At 40.9% G+C, this 19,802-nt stretch overlaps 2 protein-coding genes across 2 annotated transcripts in view; both read right to left on the bottom strand.

Annotated features, from left to right (window-relative positions):
- Positions 1-425: 425 nt before the first annotated feature.
- LOC117248173 (neuromedin U receptor homolog nmur-2-like) lies at positions 426-8,790 on the bottom strand. Its single transcript, XM_033612946.2, has 7 exons — positions 6,965-8,790; positions 5,708-5,879; positions 5,314-5,410; positions 4,412-4,617; positions 3,725-3,946; positions 3,477-3,654; positions 426-1,906 (listed from the first exon to the last, which is right to left on the bottom strand). The coding sequence occupies exons 1-7, from the start codon at positions 7,123-7,125 to the stop codon at positions 1,491-1,493; spliced, it is 1,452 nt and encodes a 483-aa protein (XP_033468837.2). The 5' UTR covers positions 7,126-8,790; the 3' UTR covers positions 426-1,490.
- Positions 8,791-9,143: 353 nt separating this feature from the next.
- Positions 9,144-19,802, bottom strand: part of abcc2 (ATP binding cassette subfamily C member 2) — a 49,491-nt gene continuing 38,832 nt past the window's right edge. Inside the window, exons 23-32 of the mRNA XM_033612945.2 lie at positions 18,744-18,898; positions 18,047-18,202; positions 16,466-16,665; positions 16,218-16,344; positions 16,026-16,127; positions 15,685-15,828; positions 14,610-14,768; positions 14,359-14,525; positions 11,503-11,697; positions 9,144-9,423 (exon numbers count right to left, since the gene is read on the bottom strand). Of these exons, the coding sequence (XP_033468836.1) occupies positions 9,294-9,423; positions 11,503-11,697; positions 14,359-14,525; positions 14,610-14,768; positions 15,685-15,828; positions 16,026-16,127; positions 16,218-16,344; positions 16,466-16,665; positions 18,047-18,202; positions 18,744-18,898 (1,535 nt within the window). The 3' untranslated portion in view covers positions 9,144-9,293. The remainder of the gene's footprint in view (positions 9,424-11,502; positions 11,698-14,358; positions 14,526-14,609; positions 14,769-15,684; positions 15,829-16,025; positions 16,128-16,217; positions 16,345-16,465; positions 16,666-18,046; positions 18,203-18,743; positions 18,899-19,802) is intronic.

The following is a 19,802-nucleotide window of genomic DNA, read 5'->3' on the forward strand; positions in this document are numbered from 1 at the left end:
AGTGACCCCTGTCAAATTACAAGTAGTCATTTAATGTTTTTATTGATAAAAAAATATTGATTCAAGCAGCACTTTGTGTCCCTCTTATCCGCATCTGTGTGCATCCGAGTGCCTGTAGGTTGATCTCTGGTCACCTAGCAACCACTTAGCCTAAATCCAGTACATCTGGTCAATCAACACATCTTACATATTCATTGAATTTCTTGGCACTGGATTGTACATCCTTCGCAACCAGCCCACACTTTTCAGAGAATGTATTTGTAGTTCAGTGGATTGCTCTGAAAATTTCGAGGGGAAGTTGTAATTAGATACAGAACCTTATGCCTGTTTTTAATTACACTTACTGATGTTTTATCTTTGAACAAAGGCAGTATTAGAGTATACACATCGCTATTTTTTTTTAATTTATTTTCTTTTGTCTGTGAGTGACTCAGAGATAACAAAGATTCAACAGGAAGAGAGGGAGCCTATGAAGGTTTTAAGGAGCAATGGAAAATAAAGTTAACCCAGCCTACATATGTCTGATCTGGACCCAAAAAATTCAAACAAACATTTGAGGAAAGCCATAATTTTTAAGAGGCACACACATATCTTTACACTCTTGATGCTAGGTCGTGATTATTTGTAATTCAAGATGGAAAACATCCATACAATGTTTGTTTGTTACCAATTCCCATTTTTCCTTTATGTGGACATAACAATAGAAAAACAGAAAGACTGAGCATCTACAGGTAGCTAGTCGCATGTTTTTGTTGAGCACTTATAGGCTTGGTCTCCTGCTGATGAATATCGTGACAATACAAAGACTTTTCTACTCCACTGCAAATCCAGATGTTTGGCAAAATTACACATCACATGCAAAACACAACATTAAAAAATTGTGGGTTCACTTATGTCAGCTCCAAACAGCTTTTTGAAGACACAATTATGATGAACACTTTTATCAGGCAACATGTTTGTGACTAATCCATCAGTTGTAAAACAGTGTTGCAGGGTAATGCAAAGAGCAGACGTGTATAAAATGTTCTGTAACTGATTGTGTCCTGCCTCTGTGTTCTGTGTAGATTCAAAAATGAATTGGTATGTCACATGTGCAGTGAGTGATATCCCTGAATAATAGTCTTAGCATATATTTCAAACTCAGCATCATAATACACAATGCCACGTCACACTTGATATATAAAAAAAAATACATTTTTACATTCAGTGTCTTAACATCAGTCACAATAATTAAAGCTTTAGAGCACTACACATATTTTTCTCCCTAGACAAAAAAGCTTCTGAAAGAACAGAAATGTTACAATACAAGTATATTCAACATATTCTCTGGATATACAAAAACAACTGCTAACATATGGCATCAGTGAGATGACACTCTGAGAACTCTTACAACAATAAAGGCACAGAAACAAACAGGAGCTATCGGGAAAAAATACATACATCTATGTACAGCTATTGTATACATCATTGTTGACCGGGGCTTTCACAGTTCACGGCTTTTCACTGCTATCCCCACTCCTTTGATCTGATTTCTTAGAGACCGTATGTCTCTTTTTGTCCCCCTTCTCTCTACAGCATTTGCCATCAATCCTCTCTCTGGCAGTCATGCTTGCTTCCTCAGTAGAACTTCTCTGCCTCAGCCAAGACATGTTCCTGTACTTCCAGTAGCAGTGAGGCTTGAGCCTACCCAGAGTTCTCCAGCATGCCCTGCGAAATGTTTTGGAGGAAATGCAGAAGAGCAGCGGGTCCAGAGCACCGTTGATATACCACAGGGGAAGTGACAAGTAGGATTTTAGGATTGTGTAGACAGAGAGGACAGTGTCGGACCACACAATCACATAGACCTGCATCAGTGACGAGGCAATGTCCGGAAAGTTGCAAACAAAGAAGGCCACCAAGACTGCACCTGGAAGACAAAACATAGAAGATGTTAATGGCTCAATAGCGTAGCTCAAAGAAACTCAAAATGATAATGCGATAAATAAGCATTAAAGGTCCAGTGTGTAGGATTTAGTGGCATCTAGTGGTAGGTTGCAGAAGTACTGTGGTAGCTGATGTGAAAACATTAATGGCCCTAACTAGAGCCAAACATTTGATTTGTCCATTGTGGGCACTCATTCTAAAACTGAAAACACTGCGGCGCTGGTGCATCACATGCCACCTCTAGCACACACTGCATGGGTCATGCTGCAGCTCATTACCAGGCGACCACACAAAGTTATTACTACTTGAAAGATCTGTACTTCCTCCACCTCTGCATTAGCTGAAATTCTTGTGTGGACAGCCCCTAAGTAAACTTCATATCCCACCTGCCTATGTTGGGAGCTATGACTCCCCAGGCAATATCTTTTTGGCCATTGTCTTTATGATGACGGGGTTGTGGGTCGTTTAGTTTAGGATATTTCTCGACTAAAACAACGAGTCTTTCCTCATCCGTTCTTCATCGCACACAAGACACAACAATGGCTACAGAGTTCTGGTGAGGAGAGGGGTCAAGCTGCCATAAGAACAGAGAAAAAGACCTACTACGGGAGCTGGTCTGTTCAAGCAGAGAGCAAGTGGGGGGCAAATGCATATAATTCCAGGGGTGGGGAGGCTGGAAATAGGAAAGTGGCACAAAGTGCAGAGTGCATTGATGTTCTGGGACACGCTGACATGCTTTTAGCTGGTGTGAGGGGGCATATTTTTTGACACACAGTGTTCAAACCAGTGTGTATTGGCCTTTGTGTAATGAAAACACAAGGAATCATTTTTTTCTAGGTTGTTACAAACTATCAAAAACATAGTTATGAATATTATATTAAATTTCTGCCAAATTATGTCCCTAGATCCTACACACTGGACCTTTAAACTAGTATATTGTCTTAATGCAGAGCATCAAAACTATAGAAAGATCCTGGTACTTTACCACGATTAACTTTGAGCGTCCATAAACAAACTGAATCAGAGAGTCTGACACCCTTCGGAGGGCTATTCCAGGGATGAGGGCTAATGCATCATTGCTGTACTTTTCACTTCAACTCTGGGGAACATTGTGAGTCCCACCACTCTGTTGCTATCTGGTTTGCCAGAAAAAGTTGACAAAAGCTAAATGTTCAAGGTGACACAGATTGTTATGTTTGATGGGTTGCCAAACTACAAGAGGGTAGGTCCTATCTTATCTCGTCAGAGGGCAGCTGAGACTGTGACTGACATTGAGTGATAATGCAGACAAAAATGTCTGCATCTATGTGTCAGCCTTAACAAACGGAAACCAGCACAGAGCTCGGTGAAATGCATTAGTGGTCTGGTAAGCAACCAAAAGTGAAGTAGTCACCAAGGGTTCAGCATCATCTACTGTCTCACTTTCTGGAGTGACCGAATACTCAGCCCATCATAAGGTTTTCATTAGGATGAGATAAATCAAATGACTCATGAGATACCCTGTGCCATAACCCCAAGACATCAACAAGGTTTTATAATTTTCCAAGGCTCACCCATGAGTTTTAGAGCTCTCTTTTCATTCAAAAGTAGCTTTCCATTTCGATGGCACTGGATGTCTCTTCTTCCTTCTGGATTCGGCCTCATGAGACCCATGTTCCTCCTTTGACGTCCGTTCCGCCTCAGGTAGAGCAGGATTAGCAGATAGAGAGTACAGATGGAGATCAGAGGAACCTGTAGTTGGAGGGGCATGTTGAGTGCCTGTGTGAAGACGATCAAATGCAATCTCTTGAATGGTACTTACCAGAAAGAAGATCCCTGCTCTCAGGAGTAAAGCTCCCTTGTAGATGTGTGCGGGATCCGGCTCTGTCATCTCACACATGGTGGAGATGTGGAAAGCTTCTTCTCGTGTAGTGGCTGTGTAGTCTAAGATACAGGCACTAGCCTGGTCATAGACCAGAGCAAAAGGTACTGCTGAGACCAGAGAAATGATCCATACTGAAAGAAGGCATGGCAGTCGAGATTTCTGTTGTAAAGGAAGAGGCAAGGAAATTTCCTGTGTTACAATTTGTTCACAAAGTCTAAATATGGGCTGCATTATGCCTTGTATGTTCTTCAATTTTCTTTGCGACTAGTTTAGTATCTTTTGCATTTTGTGAAGGTTGTGGCTTCTGTAAGTGGCCAATCTGCATAATTATTGCTTTTACATTTCATTCTGGTATACAGATAAAGCACAAGTAAAGGTAAGCTATTATTATGTTCTTCTTATCCGGCCGTGCTCAAAAACAAATACAATACAGTACTTTTCATTTGTATATCCAGTGTAGTTTATCTTGATACAATACTTTGAGTGTGGACAAGGTACATATTTTATATGAAGTTTGGGGATGAAACCCAACATGATGACAATTGTGGACAAATATACTAAACAGCATTAAAAGACAACCCTAAGCTTTTTTTTTAATGGAATAACTTCTGTGCAATACTCAACCTTTAGGCTGGAGACAGACCACATGGTGTGGCAAATGGCCGCATAGCGCTCAGTGGTGAAGGTCATGATCACCCAGCTTGTGGTGGCACAGTACACTTGGCGGACCATGAAGTAGACTTTGCATACTGTTTGACCCAGGCGCCATGGGTAGCTTTCCCAGTAGTACCGATACAAAGTTACCGGGATGGTCACCAGCTGCAGGATGTCTAAAATTTAAAAAGAAAAGGAGATGAGGGCCATTTAGCAAAGTCCCATTGAGGGTGGCTCCTTGAAATAGTTCATACACTGTAGCTGTGGTGTTTAAAAGGAACTTGAACATGACTTATTTGTATTTGTTCAAAGTAAAATAACGGGTACATGTTATGTATGACATTAATTTGACGAGAAAATAAATTTTGAGTCTGAAAGTCTGAAATACATTACTGCATGCCCAAATTAATGTACTCCAAAGTATAACCTGGACATATTCATAAAGAAATGGAATGAGAAACAACACAAACACTTGTCCTGACTGGGTCCTATTGATACAAATTCAATCAATGTGACGTATAACATCCACTAACATTAACTGACAATGAAGCCTGAAAAAACATCTTGGGCATAATTCAAATGAAAATGGAGAGTGTCATTTAAGGTGCTTTTCAATTTAAGATGCATATAATTTAATTTTTAAATGCCATTTAAAAATAATAATGGAAACAATGAATTATCTATTTCACACTTAATTTCATTTTAAATATGGAGGCTTTGTACCTTAGAGTACACTTAAAAATTAATTACGTGTTTTCAAACATACTGAATTAGGATTTTGGCAAGTTTTATGCATACTAAATAAAATGTCAATTTTATCAGATTAATACTGTCATGACTAGTCCTCCATAAGGTGCATGGCAGTAGCATACCTGATATAACCAGGCTGATGAGGTAGAAACGAATGGCGCTGACTCTCATATGAGCATCCATGAGGAGGGTCAGTATGCTCACACCATTGAATAAGACCTGTGGAGCATATGGGGGGGGGCATTAAGTGGTCTACAGTCTACAAAAAACCTTTTTGCTGTCAGCACAACATTAACACAGAATGACATGTATTGAAGCTATGTGTTGCATCACATACATACACATAGATTATGAAATCTGTGTCTTGTAAGCCCTTATAGGCTGGGCACCTTCACTGGTGTATGACACATAAATAAATAAAATTCAATTCAGTTCAATACACCACTTTGTGTTGTAATTCAGGAGGTTAAATTGGCTGGTGTGTGAAGTGTGTCTAGTAAATTTGCTTTTTCATACTCCAAACAAGAAGATGATGCTGTAGAAGATGGTCATTGGGACGGCAATTGTCAGCGGCTCCCTTTTGGTGACACTAATATCGAGCTGTGGCTTCTCGCTCGGGCTGACATTACAGCTGAAGAAGAGTGAAATCTGCTCCGAGAGGTTCATGATGAGGTTGGCTGGCTGAAAACTACAAGGATGTGATAGAAAAAAAAGTCAATAAATTCCATGACTGAGTTGAATTATGTGTATTAAAGATCCCTAGTTCCTCCTCTACAATTAATACATGTGAAACAGTTAGATAGAAGTAATTGACAATCATGTTGCCATTAGCGAACATTAATCAGGTCAGACGTCACTGTTTTAAATCACTCCACTAGATTACTTTGCTTTAAAATGAGTGTTGTATTCATGGTATTTTATGTCCTTGGCGTGCACAATACAGCAGCATGACTAGCCAGGAGAGGGTCTTCTGCTGTTTACTTGCTCTCTCGTACTATACTGAGGTGTTCATATGAGGGTGGCCACTTGATTATTAGCTATGAGAGAAGAAATGAAAAAAGAGAAATAAGTCTCTCAGGGGCTAAATCTGCAGCTGCTATTAAAAGGATAGTGTTATCAATTACAGGTTCATCCTTTTTGGTGTGCAGTTTTTTTTGTTGCATGTGAACAGTATATTGCTATACATATCAAATGGAGTGATACTGAAAATACAGCCCACCTAGACTGAGCTCTATATTTGCACTCTTTTTATTTCCACTGTTTCCCTATTTGCACTGCAACTGCTGCACAGCAACTGACACAAAGGAAATCATTCAGTTTAAGCAGTGAATAAGAGACAAATACATATTCAAAGAAGTTTAATTTTATAACAGTGTGCACACACATATCAATGTAAAGCAGCCATCCAGACTGACACAGTAAGTTATACATCTATTGAATTTTCAGACTAAGTTATGCCAGCTTTTGTGACCACATCATCAAAATAAATACAGTTAAATGTAGAGGTAAAGTAAACACCAGGGAAAACAGACTACTAAGCAGGCACAGCATGCAGTGTGCATGTAACTGTAATTACAGGCATCTGCCAAACATTCCAATTAAACAGGAATCTGACAGGTCTACCTAAAATCTGGCAAGCACACACTGTACAACCTGTATCACTCCCAGTACAGCCAAATGCAAAGTCAAGATTTTAGAGCCATTATTGTACAGTTACAGATGACCTGTTTTGGAGGTGTATTCTATGTATTAAGTGTATTGATGTGGGCTTACCTTTTAGAGGGGAGAATGCGGGATGAAGCCCAGCAGCAATCCTCACAGGCAAAAAAAACACAGCTGTGGTTGTCTCCCTCCTTCCCTCTGTGGCTCTCACTGACCCTCTCTCCCTCTCTCTGTAACTCACCCACTCTCGGTCTCTCCCTCGCTTCCACCATCTGCCTCGCTCTATACACTCAGATACAGATGGTGAAAACAGTGGCTGATAACATGCAAGACAGTCTCATAGTGTGTGTAGAATGAAGTGTAAATGAGCAATGACACGACTGAGGGAAATGCAACGACCTGTTCTGGCATTGTCTCGGCTGAAACAATGTTTGCATACACTGGTATTTTGTGTACCAGTGTACGCCTGCACCTGCTCTTCTATAGATAAGTCAGGGAACTGGAAGTGCACCAAACACACAGCTATAATACAAAACACACACAATCTTGTTGTTGTCACTTACGAGGACAGTGTATTTACTTAAATGCATTCCATTGAGACTAACCCTAATCTTAACCATTAAACCAAGTCTTAATCATAACAAAATTAATAGTCACTTTCTGGGTACCAAGATTTTGGTCCCCATACAGAAGGCTTAAGCAGGATTTATACTTGTGCGTCAGCTCTATGCAGAGCCCACGTCCTAGCCTACACACATGACCTATGCTGTTGAGAGCATTTATACTTGTGTGGTGGTGTCTGTGTCACTCTGCAGTTACACCTCCAAAACACCAGATGGCGACAGAGTTTCAAGTGTTGTAAAACGTCAGTGATTCAAAACACACCCACATCACACTTTAAACGCACATTAAACATGGCTTGATAGTGACAATTTCAAACAGAATTACACAAATCAGCTTCACTATAACTCGCAGCATTCAAAGCACTTGCCTTTTGCTAAGCACATTTTCCCCACAAATACAACATGCTAATGTTATTTGCACAAGCCTATGGCATTTTATGTTGTGTAAACTAGCCTAGCGGCTAGCAGACTTTTCCTCCACTCAAATGAAGCCAGGGACAACAGCAACATTTAACATAGGTAACGTTACAAAATTCAGCTCCATTACAACTCACAAGGTTCACGACAAAACAACTGTCTTATACTAAACACGTTTTCCAAAAAAATGTAACATGCTAACGTTATAAGCACAAGCCTATGGCATTTTATCTTAAATAGAGTGTGCCAGTAAACCCGGAACTCCGTTAGCACTTTTAGCACTTCCAGTTCTCTCGTCTAAAAGTCAATACGTTTTTTGAATGGGATTTTGGTAAAATGCCTCAAATAAGGTCTGTGGTTAACAAAAGCTTAAGCGAGTTTCAGGTTTTGTTCTACGACATAAAACACGTCAGTAAATACCCTACTTGTGAATTTTGAAGCTTTTACGTGTCGTAAAAAAGGTGGTTGCTAACAAGTTGCTCAAAAAGACTACAAACCCTGCCGGGGACATTAAACGTCATCACCCCCGAACAGGTGAGAGTGCTGGCAGTCTGCCATTACAGCTTCTTATTTAGCTTAAACAGTCCGATTTCCCCATTATACAATGTTTTTAAAATAAAGCGGCCAAAATCAGTTGAAAGCTTAGTGGCGGTGACGTCAAGAGTCATGCGACCGTGGAGTAGTCATGTAGTCTGTTAAAGCCTAACGTTAGCTTTTTACTTCTGGTGATCGCATTTAAGCTTCAAATGCGGTATGAAAAGTGTTCATATGTGAAGATTATCTCGCTGAACAAAACCTGTAAGTATCATAAACTTGTGTTAGCCACAGAGGTTATTTTCTGACATAATCCAAAACGCAATGCAAAAATCACATTCACTTTCTCTTCCAGGAACCAGCGCGATGCTAAACTTCCAGGTTTTGACGTCAGCCCTGGCACACTCTATTAGCCTAGCAACGAGCTGAGATTTCCTCCGCTCATATGAAGCTGGAATAAATCCCTTAGTATAAATCCCAGAAAGATAAATCACACATTGTTTTTTTAGATATTTTTTGCCTTTAATGGACAGGACAGTTAAGTGTGAAAGGGGGAGAGAGAGAGAGAGAGAGAGAGAGAGGGGATGACATGCAGCAAAGGGCCACAGGCTGGACTCGAACCCGGGCCGCTGCGGCAACAGCCTTGTACATGGGGCGCCTGCCCTGCCACTAAGCCACCGACGCCCCTTGAGTCACACATTTAAGACTTAAAATGCTATTTTGTGGAGGCTTTATTGTCTTCACAATTTATTGTTTATATTCTGTGAAATTAAAGTGAATAAAAGCTGTAAAAAAGTACAATCCAGCTTTCAAAATCAAACAACAAAAGCAATTTTTGGAATTACATCAAAAGTACAAGTGCAAAATCAGAGAGCTGTGATTTCTTCTCGAGTTATTCCAGCATCCTTTGCCATGGCATAGAAGAGGCCTTGTTTTTCAAGCAGGTTGTTTGGAGAATCAAATTCCACAATTTTACCAGCATCAAGCACCATCACCCTGTGGAGGAAGAGCACAGGAAGAAGTGGTAACCCCCTGAGTAGTGTGTGCCATTACTGTCTGGCAAAGGAAGACTTGACAGAACTTCCTGCTCTGATGTGAAAAAAACGGATGTGTACATATCTGTGCCTTCCATTAAGGACAGGTGGGGGGGGGGGTGGGGGTGAGAGAATGCTTTTTATTTCGAGTGGGGATTTTTTAGTTTTTATATTAAGGTGTGAATGTTCTTCCATAAGTGAGCTGCAGGAGACTGGCAAACTGCACTGTGTTTTTCCAATTGCATGCTAAGATAAGCTCCAGCCCCCCCTGAACGAATGGATGGCTCAATGGATGCACTGATGGAAAAAATGTATGGATGAGCAATTTAAAAAAACAACAAAAAAAAAACTATATACAGGTGACCTTAAAAAAGGAATCATGTTTTCGTTACCTTAGAATAAACTATTTATGTCTACACTGAGAGCGGGTCCTCGTCCACGGAGTCCGCCATGTTTCTACAGTAGCCTAGAATGGACAAACTAAACACTTGCTCTAGATAGGGCCATTTGCGTTTTGCCACCGTACAACAGCCCCTCCATGACAATCCGAACAGCACCAGAATAACACTGCTTTATTTAATGCTTTTAGTGGTTCAAATCAATTTATTTGTTTGTGTTGGGGAGGAAGAGGCCACTTTGGATAATTGGCTCGTAGTAAAAACCTCCGGAACATCTGGATCTTAACTTATCAGAGAGAAAAGGTGACCAAACACAGTTAGAGGAACATTGATTTGTAATATGAAACTGATTTATTAAAACCAGTAAAAACATTGAATAAATCAGTTTCATATTACAATGATTTGTAATATGAAACTGATTTATTCAATGTTTTTACTGGTTTTAATCCCCTGGTCAGATTGTTTCGGAGAGGAAAAGACCTCTGTGGATAATTTGGCTCCCAGCAAAAACCTTCTCCAACAATGAACACTGGAGGAATCTTATGCAGGAATTCACGCTTGGCACTGGGTTTCAGCTGGTTGCAATCTGCAACCCTCACTGCTAGATGCCACCAAATCCTACACACTGCTCTTTTAAAATTTAACATTTATTTTATTCTCAAATATTACATAATATATAAATGAATGTAAGGGCCTTGCTCGCAGAAAAAGGAAAATATTATGTTAAACTGCAGGTGGCATGAGGGAGAGCACAAAGCTCCAAAGCTACCATCCTATCAGCAGCCTGTGAAATATGGAAGCACTCTTCAGTGTATTTCATGTGGATACCTGATTCTCAAATGTGAAATCCCTATTCACTATAACTATAGAATACAATAGAATACAATGAATAAATTCACACATCCTACTCTGAAACCATCTCTGTCGCCTATCCATAGTCTCAGGTGCTGGTAGCACATCTATGTGAAGACAATGGAGACTTTGAAGTCTCGCAGAACTTTCATGTCTGATCATCGACTAGATGTGCACTAAGGCTGACTTGGATCTCACAGCTGTGGCCATCAGGCTTTTCTCACAACAGAAGATGCATCCTCACTGCTGGAACACCTGGCCCATGAAATACGGAATCACACTAGCCTATTGTTTGGGACTGCACTAAAAGACAATGGTCTGAAAATAAACCATACACAAATAATTCAATCAATTACAAGGGTTTGTCCAACAATATCTAGTCCTACAAGTGCTCATAATAATGGAAAGAGTAAATAGATACAGATATGTGGACCTGTAAGCTGCTGTTTCCAAGATCAAGAGTGAACTGTGAAGCTTAATGTTTCAGGCAACAAAGTCCTTGTATGCTGAAAATCCTCACATTGATGAATTTAAAGCTCTAGAGAAAGTGAGCAAGTAGGCCTTGAGTTTAGATTGTATTGTCAGATGAATCTTATTAATGCTTGTTTACTGCATTTTTTTTTTAAAAAGTTTTTATTGAACAGAACTGTGTCATTATTACACTGTCATAAAAAGTCAGGGTGATGCACAGTAGAGATAATTGCATTTTCAGCCGTGGAAATTTTCCATTGACAGGAGTGAAATGAGTGCTGAGACACCTTATCAAGACATATTGAGGGACACTAACTCACCTGGAGCTGTCCATGATGCTGTGCAGGCGGTGGGCAATGGTGAGGACTGTGCAGTGTGAAAACTCTTTGCGGATGGTATTCTGAATCAGGTCGTCTGTCTCCAGGTCAACAGCTGCTGTGGCCTCATCCAGGATTATGATGCGTGACTTCCTCATCAGTGCTCGGGCCAGACACAGCAGTTGCCTCTGCCCAACACTGAGAAGATAGAGACACGTAAGTAAAAAGTATATGTGGAGCACACAGAGAAGAATTTAGAGCACAAATGGACACTCATTTTTGATTTGAATTGACTGAAATGATTCCTGTATCCAAGGGGCAAAGGGTAATTACGTAAGCAATGAATGCTAAATACAGTAGAAACCAATTGAAGTAATAGAGTCTACATGGATGCGATGTGAACGAGATTTATTTGCTTTTCGAGCCCGGTCTCCAACGAAAAAAGCAACCAACGAACCCGGTCTCCAACGTAAAAAGGTGTCCTTAAATGTCGGCATGATACGCGGCTGGTTGCCAGTATAGTTCAAAGGCGCCCGCCGGCGTCAGGGTGAAACGTGGTGGTACAAGGACGAACGTTAAGGCGTCGAAGGTCCAAGTGGGGCGGGAGGGAGGAAAGGTGGATGGGTCCAACAAACCACGACTTTCAACCAACAGAGCGGTGTTTGTGTCCCGTAAGATTCTAAAGCCAAACCCTGTTTGTTTTTTCCTAAAACTACCTACATGTTTTTGTTGCCTATACCCAGCCATGTGTGTTTGTTGTTGAAGGAAAGAAAAACGTCAACTTAAGTTTATTTTGAAAGAGACTGTGTGTAAATGTTAAATTTCCTGTGAAAACACAAGTGTTCCTTGAAAGAAGACAATGCATGTAACAGGCAGAACTTAAAGGGAAATTTCGGTTTATTTCAACCCGTCTCCTATCGTCCTACATTTGTTTAAAGTAACTAGTGACATACAGATAATAGTTAGCATGTTAGCCGTTAGCCTAGATACAGCCGAAGCGTCAGACCTGTTTAAACGTAAGAGAACGGGCATCCCTTCAAGTACAAAGTTAGTCCACTATAAACAAGCTTTTTTTCCACAAAGACCGCCTCATAAATGTCAGAGAACATATAGAAAACGACATGTAAACGTGCTGTCTTACCTTACCGGTGTGCTGCCATGTTTGTTTACAATGTAGCTCTGCTTTCCAAAGCGTGGCCGAAATATCGCGAGAACAAGCAGTGATCTCATAGCGTGCCTGAACAAGCAGCAGCAGCTGGAAGGCAGAACCGGACGGTCGCCTGAACGGAGGAGGAGGAGAGAGAGAGCGAGGCGCAACAGGTAACGTTAGAGCACGAGAGAGGAGGAATGGCTGCCACAAGGCTTTAGCTCTGGAGATTGGTGGTGTACCTGTGAATGCTGTGCCCCAGTGCCCACAGACAAGGAATGCCTCTGTTGCAAGGAATGGGACCGGTTGCAGCCTTATTTTCAAGGTCTGGATGTGTCCGAGGACGAGACACCTCCTGGAGTAACGTTAGTATCCAGCTGGGCTTTATCTAGAGCTGGTGAGATATATTTCAGCTACGCTTTGGAAAGCAGAGCTAGAGGGATAAACAAACATGGCAGCACACCGGTAAGGTAAGACAATACGTTTACATGTCGTTTTCTATATGTTCTCTGACATTTATCCTAACGATATGAGGCGGTCTTTGTGGAAAAAAAGCTTGTTTGGTGGACTAACTTTGCACTTGAAGGTTGCCCATTCACTTATGTTTTAACAGGTCTGACGCTACGGCTGTATCTAGGCTAATGGCTAACATGCTAACTATTATCTGTATGTCACTAGTTACTTGAACCAAATTTAGGACGATAGGAGACGGGTTGAAATAAACCGAAATTTCCCTTTAACACGGTGGCCCAGAATGTCAACAACCAATGCACCCAGGATACCTTGCATGTCATATGTGAATGTGGAAACCCAAAGTCAATATGTGCCGAGGTCAGAGTGAGAATGTGTTGCCGATGAAGATGTCCTGACCTGCTCCACGCTCCTCCTGGCTCTATTGTGATGAAGCTTCGCACAACTCCAACCTATTTTCAGAGCAACAGCAATCGCTCAGGGCTCAACAGGCTTCCTGAGTGGTGTTGTAATATGTAGTATATCTGGAAAATGTTCCTGCTCCATCTGCCATCACTTGCTCTTTGTGAGGATGAAGTGTTGTAGAGGACAACTGTATTGCACTTAGGACGAATTGTGGCAGACTTATATGTTATTACGTCTTTTCTTTTCATACAGCGAGTGAGCAAACTCTGGCAGGTTGTGAATGAAGTGTCCCGATACTCTACAAGCAGCAACAACATGTAGGAAGCTTTTAAAACCCTGAGCCAGCGTAAGCACCGGCTTGCTGTTGCTCTGGAAACAGGGTGGAGGTGCGCAAAGCTTTGCCAAAATAGAACTAGGGTGAGCAGTTTTTTTCAAACATGCAAAACATGTTGCTGGGCCTATTCACTGATGCATGAAGCAGGTTCGGACAGCTTTATTTGGAGAAACTGAAATCTGAGGTTTGTTAGCTCTCTCTGTCACATTATGTCCACGTATAAGATAGAGGAGTACAAATCAACATCTACAGCAAACTTTGCATCAAGTCCATTCTGTGCCATTTACCTGTGTGTTGTCTGTCTGTGTGTATCTTTATAAGCCAACTGAGAGTAACTTGGTTTGTACTCAGAGGAAAAACAATTGTCAGAAGCCCTCATTTGGTGTATCCCTAATGATTTTTTCCCCGCGACCCTGACTAAGATGAGCAGTTATGGATAATGAATAAATTAATGAATCATTATTTCTAATGTGGAAGAGTAAAATCTAATTTCATGGCCCACCTGAGGTTCTCTCCCCCCTCTGCGACTTCATGTTGTAGTCCTTCCTGCAGCCCTGCTACGTAGTCCTTCAGATGAGAGAGCTCCAACACCCGCCAGATCTCCTCGTCGCTGAATTTGTCAAATGGGTCCAGGTTCATCCTCAGGGTCCCAGAGAACAACACTGGGTCCTACACCCACATGGTCGGATACGTCAATGCACCAATAAAAACTGAATGCTATTCTTGGCTTTGAGTTGTTGTTGTTGTGTGTACCTGTGGTATGATTGTGAGCCTGTTTCTAAGGTCGTGCAGGCCGATTGCAGAAATATCAACACCATCAATGAGGATGCGACCTTCGGCGGCTTCAATAATTCTAAACAGGCAGTTGGTCAGACTTGATTTCCCAGCTCCTGTGCGACCCACGATACCAATCTGATTGCAAGAAGAGACAGCACAAAGGGTAAAACATTTCGGCTGATTTATCTTCTAAAAAAGGTTTTATAGTCTGAGTCACTGATGTGTTTCTGCAGGTAAACAGACTGTCTGTATAAAAACAAAAACTCAAAGTGATTTCACACAGATAAATGCACACCATCATAATGAAAGCTTTTAAACCAGCTGTCAGAACGCTGAATTGTGGTTAAAACTGAGATTAAATTCATATTCACAGAAACAGCAGCAGCATTTCTTTAGAGTGTGTCTCGCTGTAGCTGTAATTCTATCATAAAGCAAATCCATCAGTCTGAGACATGCTAGAGAGTGAAAGAAAAGAAGATACAACATAAACTGTGTCTGAAGGATTAGTACTGTAAAGGCATTAGAGTTCCATAACATCAGAAGCTATGTTTTCTACCTCTCTGTGTTGTTGTCTGTGCATGGCTTGTGCTGCAGCCCATGTGCATGCTGCATAATAGTAAAAGGCTGACTTATCAGAGATTCGAGATTCATAAACAGAACATCCAGGAATAAATGAACAGGTCATTAATGCTGCAAAGAAAAGCAACTGAGACCAGACCGGAGCAAACAAATCACTGATACTGCCTTGCAAAGATGAAAGGCACAAACTCAAAGGGGACTAGAAGAAACTCAGATGTTGGTCTCATCAGCGTGAAGAAGCCGCAGCATAACATGCCCGTTTTAGTCTGATGTTAGTTCATATCATTATATTTATATTGTTTTTAAAGACATATTTGATATAAATAGAGGCATACTAGCCAACTTCTATTGGTCTAGGGGTTTATCTGTTCAGCAGTCCAATTAGGATTCACACTTTGATAAATCCTACAGGCTTGTTGTACATACACACAGAAACACACACACACACACACACACACACACACACACAGACCTTCTCAGTGCTCTCGATGTCACAGGAGATTCCATGCAGCACCAGGTCTAATTCAGGTCTGTAACGGACCTTGTACTGGTCAAACTGTAGCCTTCCTGCATCGGGCCATTTCTCTGGAGGCCGCTTGTCAGTTATCCACTTAGCCTGCAGAAACAAAGACACGCAGTGTAGATGGGAAATTGAGATGCAGTTCTCTCATCTGTCTATTCCTGATCTAAATTATGAAAGCTCCAACTTATATGAGGAGATGTAGACACGTTATAAGTCAAGGAAAACACACTTAACAACAAAATGATAGTGACACCACCGGAAGGAAAATAAAAGCTCTCGATTCAACAAACCTCATTCTCAAGCTCGCTGTATTCGCTCACTCTCTCAACAGCAACGATATTTGTCTCCAGCTCTGATGTCATCCTCACCAGCCAATTGAGGGTCTGGGTCACCTGTAAAGCCCCAGTAGGAGATTATTATTGGCATATACATTCACATCACATTATACTGCAGTGTGTGTGATGAGAGTGTGAGTCACTTACATTAAGTGCATAAGATATAGACATGCCAACTATGCCGCTGTCCAGAGACTCCCTAGAAATGACGGCAAACAAGGCAGCAAAAAACACCACAAGGTTACCAAGAAACTCCAGACGGATGGCCAGCCACCTGCAGAGGGAACAAACAGAAGCACATACACGCAAATGTAAGGATATCACCATCAACCAACACACTAAAAAGCTATAGAAAGATAACAAGCTTGGATTTGTTGATGTTTTGATTGTCTGACCTGTTTGAGACTATCCATGGGTAGACACTCTTGAGGTTTTCATCAATGGTTGTTTCGTTGTGTTTGAGAAACCTGTCTTGATGGCCGTAGGCTCTTATCACAGACAGACCGGACACTGTCTCACTAAAGTGTGAGTATATAGGAGAGCGGGACACAGAGTCCAGGCGACGTAGCTGCCTTGAAGTCGCCACATAGAAGCGCTGGGTGTAGAGAGGGCAAGAGAAATCAACAGAAAACAATGGTGGTTTACAAGCTCTTCTGTCGTCACAACTTAGATGCTCACACCTGACTCATGGGACATAATGTGCAATAACGAAATATTAAAGGAGCACTTCACCCACAGAAATGATCATTTGCATATCATTAACTCACACCGTGTTACATTGAATTATAGAAGAAGACTTTGTTTTCTCACATGCCCCCGTTTAACAAAGAATCCAAAAACAGAGAAAATTCTTGAGTAATTGAAGTCATAGGGGTCCATGCTTGACAACAGCAAATTTATATCAAATCAGCTGTTTATAAACTCTCACACAACTCATGCAGTATAATCCAAGTCTCATTTATCAAGTTGTGTACTGAGTACTTTCCAGACACATGCAGTCACGCTAAAACATTAGTATTTAAAATACTTGCATGTGAACAACAGGCATTCGATTAAGCAGAGTTAAAACGGACACAGTTGCCCAGGTGTGTCACTCATCCATGCGTGAGACATTTTTGAATTAGTGTTTTTCTTCACTAATTCAATGTAACATGGGTGGAGTAACTGATATACACATATTAATTTTGTGGGTGAAGAATTCCCTTGAAGAAAATATCGTGAACATAATCGTGAACATTCTCCATTAACCATGTACTCTTGATATCTTACACAAATACCTCAGATTTGACATATACAAACACAGGGCTGCACCCCACAAGTTGAAAAATTTGAATCATTAGTCAGAGACTGAGATTCTTTAAGTCCAGCATTCATTTTAGTTTTTGTTTTTTGTCAGTAAGTTTGCTGTGTACTTCTGGGGATGTTTGGGTGCCCAGATGTAGCTGCAGAGTGAGCACTCCTCACTTTCACGCGGCTTTCCGTTACAGGTAGCTGGGGGCCCAGACCCAGGGTGAGTCTGAGTGAGATGCCTGGAGGAGGAAACGCTTTGCGCGGTCATGCTCCAAGATAACACTATATTCTGCTGTATGCTTAGAAGTGGTGGACTGACAGCTCACAGCAACTTTATAAGATGTAGCCTCTGGGTTTTGTTTGATATCTAGTGTTTGTTGTAAACATAGTTAGCATGCATTAGCTCAGAGGGCTAACTAAGGTTGTTTACTATATTACATATACTGTCACCGTGAACATCCTACTGAACCCTCTTCAATCTCCCAAACTCTTTATAGAAAAAACTAAACGAATAGTCGAATATTTGCACTGAACAGCCAAATCCAACATAATTCTGAGTAGGTACAGCCCTATACAAACATATCTGTAAGCATCCCTAACATAGTTATTATCCATACTGGTAACTTGTTTTTGGCACTTGGAACTTGTTTTTAACTTTTTTTCTTGTGCTACCTTGGTCAACTCACCTGTACAAAGTAATAGACCAAGGCCAGAGGGAAGATGATGATGGTAAAGAAAGGAGTCGCCAGACAGATGACAAACAGTGTCCCCAGCACGCCCAGGAGACACAGGAGCCAAGAACGGAAGGACTGTGGAATGGCTTCGTCCACTGTGAAAATGTCCTTTAGAACCAGTGATAGGAAAGTTAGTCTTTTTTTAATTAAAAGCACCTTAATACGGTGTTTTCAATTGACCCAGAACAGATTAAAAACCATCTAATCTCAGTGTTTTCCCCTTTTTCTCATTAACATCTGTGGGATTGCCATGCCTCCTGATGAGGACATATTCAAGTTCACCTGAGAGAATTAGGAATTCACACAAAGAAAAGACATTAAATTAAGAGGGCTTCAAAATCACATCTTACAAGCAGATGTTCTTAGTTAAGTCCTTGTTCATCAGGAGTCTCCATGGCAATAATTGCTACATGCTGAATTGGCACTGTGTTTGAAGAGTGAAATTGCTTCAACTCCAAAGTCCAGCAGTTGCTCTAATATATGCCGGTATCAAACTGAGATGATTTTAAGCAGACTGTTTCAAGTAACCCATAAATTACAGGGTACGAATATGTAGGCATCAAAACTTCAGAACAAAAGAAAGCAAAAGAGGACAGAATAAGATGGGGGAGAGTGAATATGAAAAAGATAAATGACAAAACAATCCTACCTTTGCAAAGCGGTTGACCACCCTACCAATGGGTGTGGTGTCAAAGAATACCATGGGAACTCGCAGTATATTGTTGAGCAGCCTTGAATGCAGGATATGTGATGCAGCAACCGAAGCGTTGGCCATGAGCAGGGTGCCAAGGAACACAAAGATGCCTGCAATGAAACACACGTTTCTCAAATACATAGCTGCACCTTCACACAGTGAAATCCATTTGTCCACAGTTGCTAAACTGAAGTAGTTCAGGCAGAACTCATCTCATCTCATGTTTTAAATATGCCTCTACAGCTGATAAGCAATAGTGGTTCCATCACCAAACTTCAAAAGAGGTAATTAACACTGAAGTACGAGCAATCTTCTGAATAAACTTGAGCAGCTCTCTGGAGAGCACTTCAACAACAATTCTCAGCGTAGGGAGACAAGATAACAAGAAACATTATAGTGTCACATTATCCTCATTTCACCTTATAGACTTTACTTGTTACTTCTAGCATATACACTTAATATATTTCTGCATTCAGTTAATATTTGGTTTAGTCATTTGGACTATTGTCTACACAAGTTTTATTTATGTTTATATTTATTACAGATATTTAATGAGCATTGTTGGAGGGTGCCTGAAGCCTTAAATGTTCATTGCCAATGACTGCTTCGATGTAATTGTTGCACATATGATGACAATGATGAATCTGAACTTGAGACATATCAGCAGATGTGTCTTGTTTCAAGAGAGGTTGATAACTCCATTAACTCTCCAGCACAAAGCAGCTGTACAAAGAAATGATAAACTTGAGACATCCTTTGAGCAAGCTTCCTCGTGGTAAAGATCTGTTTTCATCATCGCAATGTTGAGAGGCTAACCTTCTGCTGCTCATAAAGGTCTTTGAGTATCACAATACAGGTGCTTTTCACTCATTCATTAACATGTTATCAGCCAAAAAAGGAGTTATTTAGCCAGTTATGGTTTTTAAGCTATTCTTTTCAGGAACTAAACGTGCTGAAACTTACATACAGCTGCTAATACTTTTTGCAATATTGTTATATACTGTTCCCCCTAAA

This window comes from Epinephelus lanceolatus, chromosome 17 (genome assembly GCF_041903045.1).
Source record: "Epinephelus lanceolatus isolate andai-2023 chromosome 17, ASM4190304v1, whole genome shotgun sequence".
Classification (NCBI taxonomy): domain Eukaryota; kingdom Metazoa; phylum Chordata; class Actinopteri; order Perciformes; family Serranidae; genus Epinephelus; species Epinephelus lanceolatus.

Coding starts and splice junctions, on each gene's coding strand:
- LOC117248173 (XM_033612946.2), bottom strand. CDS start 7,125: ATGGTGGAAGCGAGGGAGAGACCGAGAGTGGGTGAGTTACAGAGAGAG. Junction 5,411..5,707: donor GCATCATCTTCTTGTTTGGA/GTATGAAAAAGC, acceptor TATGCTCCACAG/GTCTTATTCAATGGTGTGAG. Junction 4,618..5,313: donor CATCAGCCTGGTTATATCAG/GTATGCTACTGC, acceptor TTTAAATTTTAG/ACATCCTGCAGCTGGTGACC.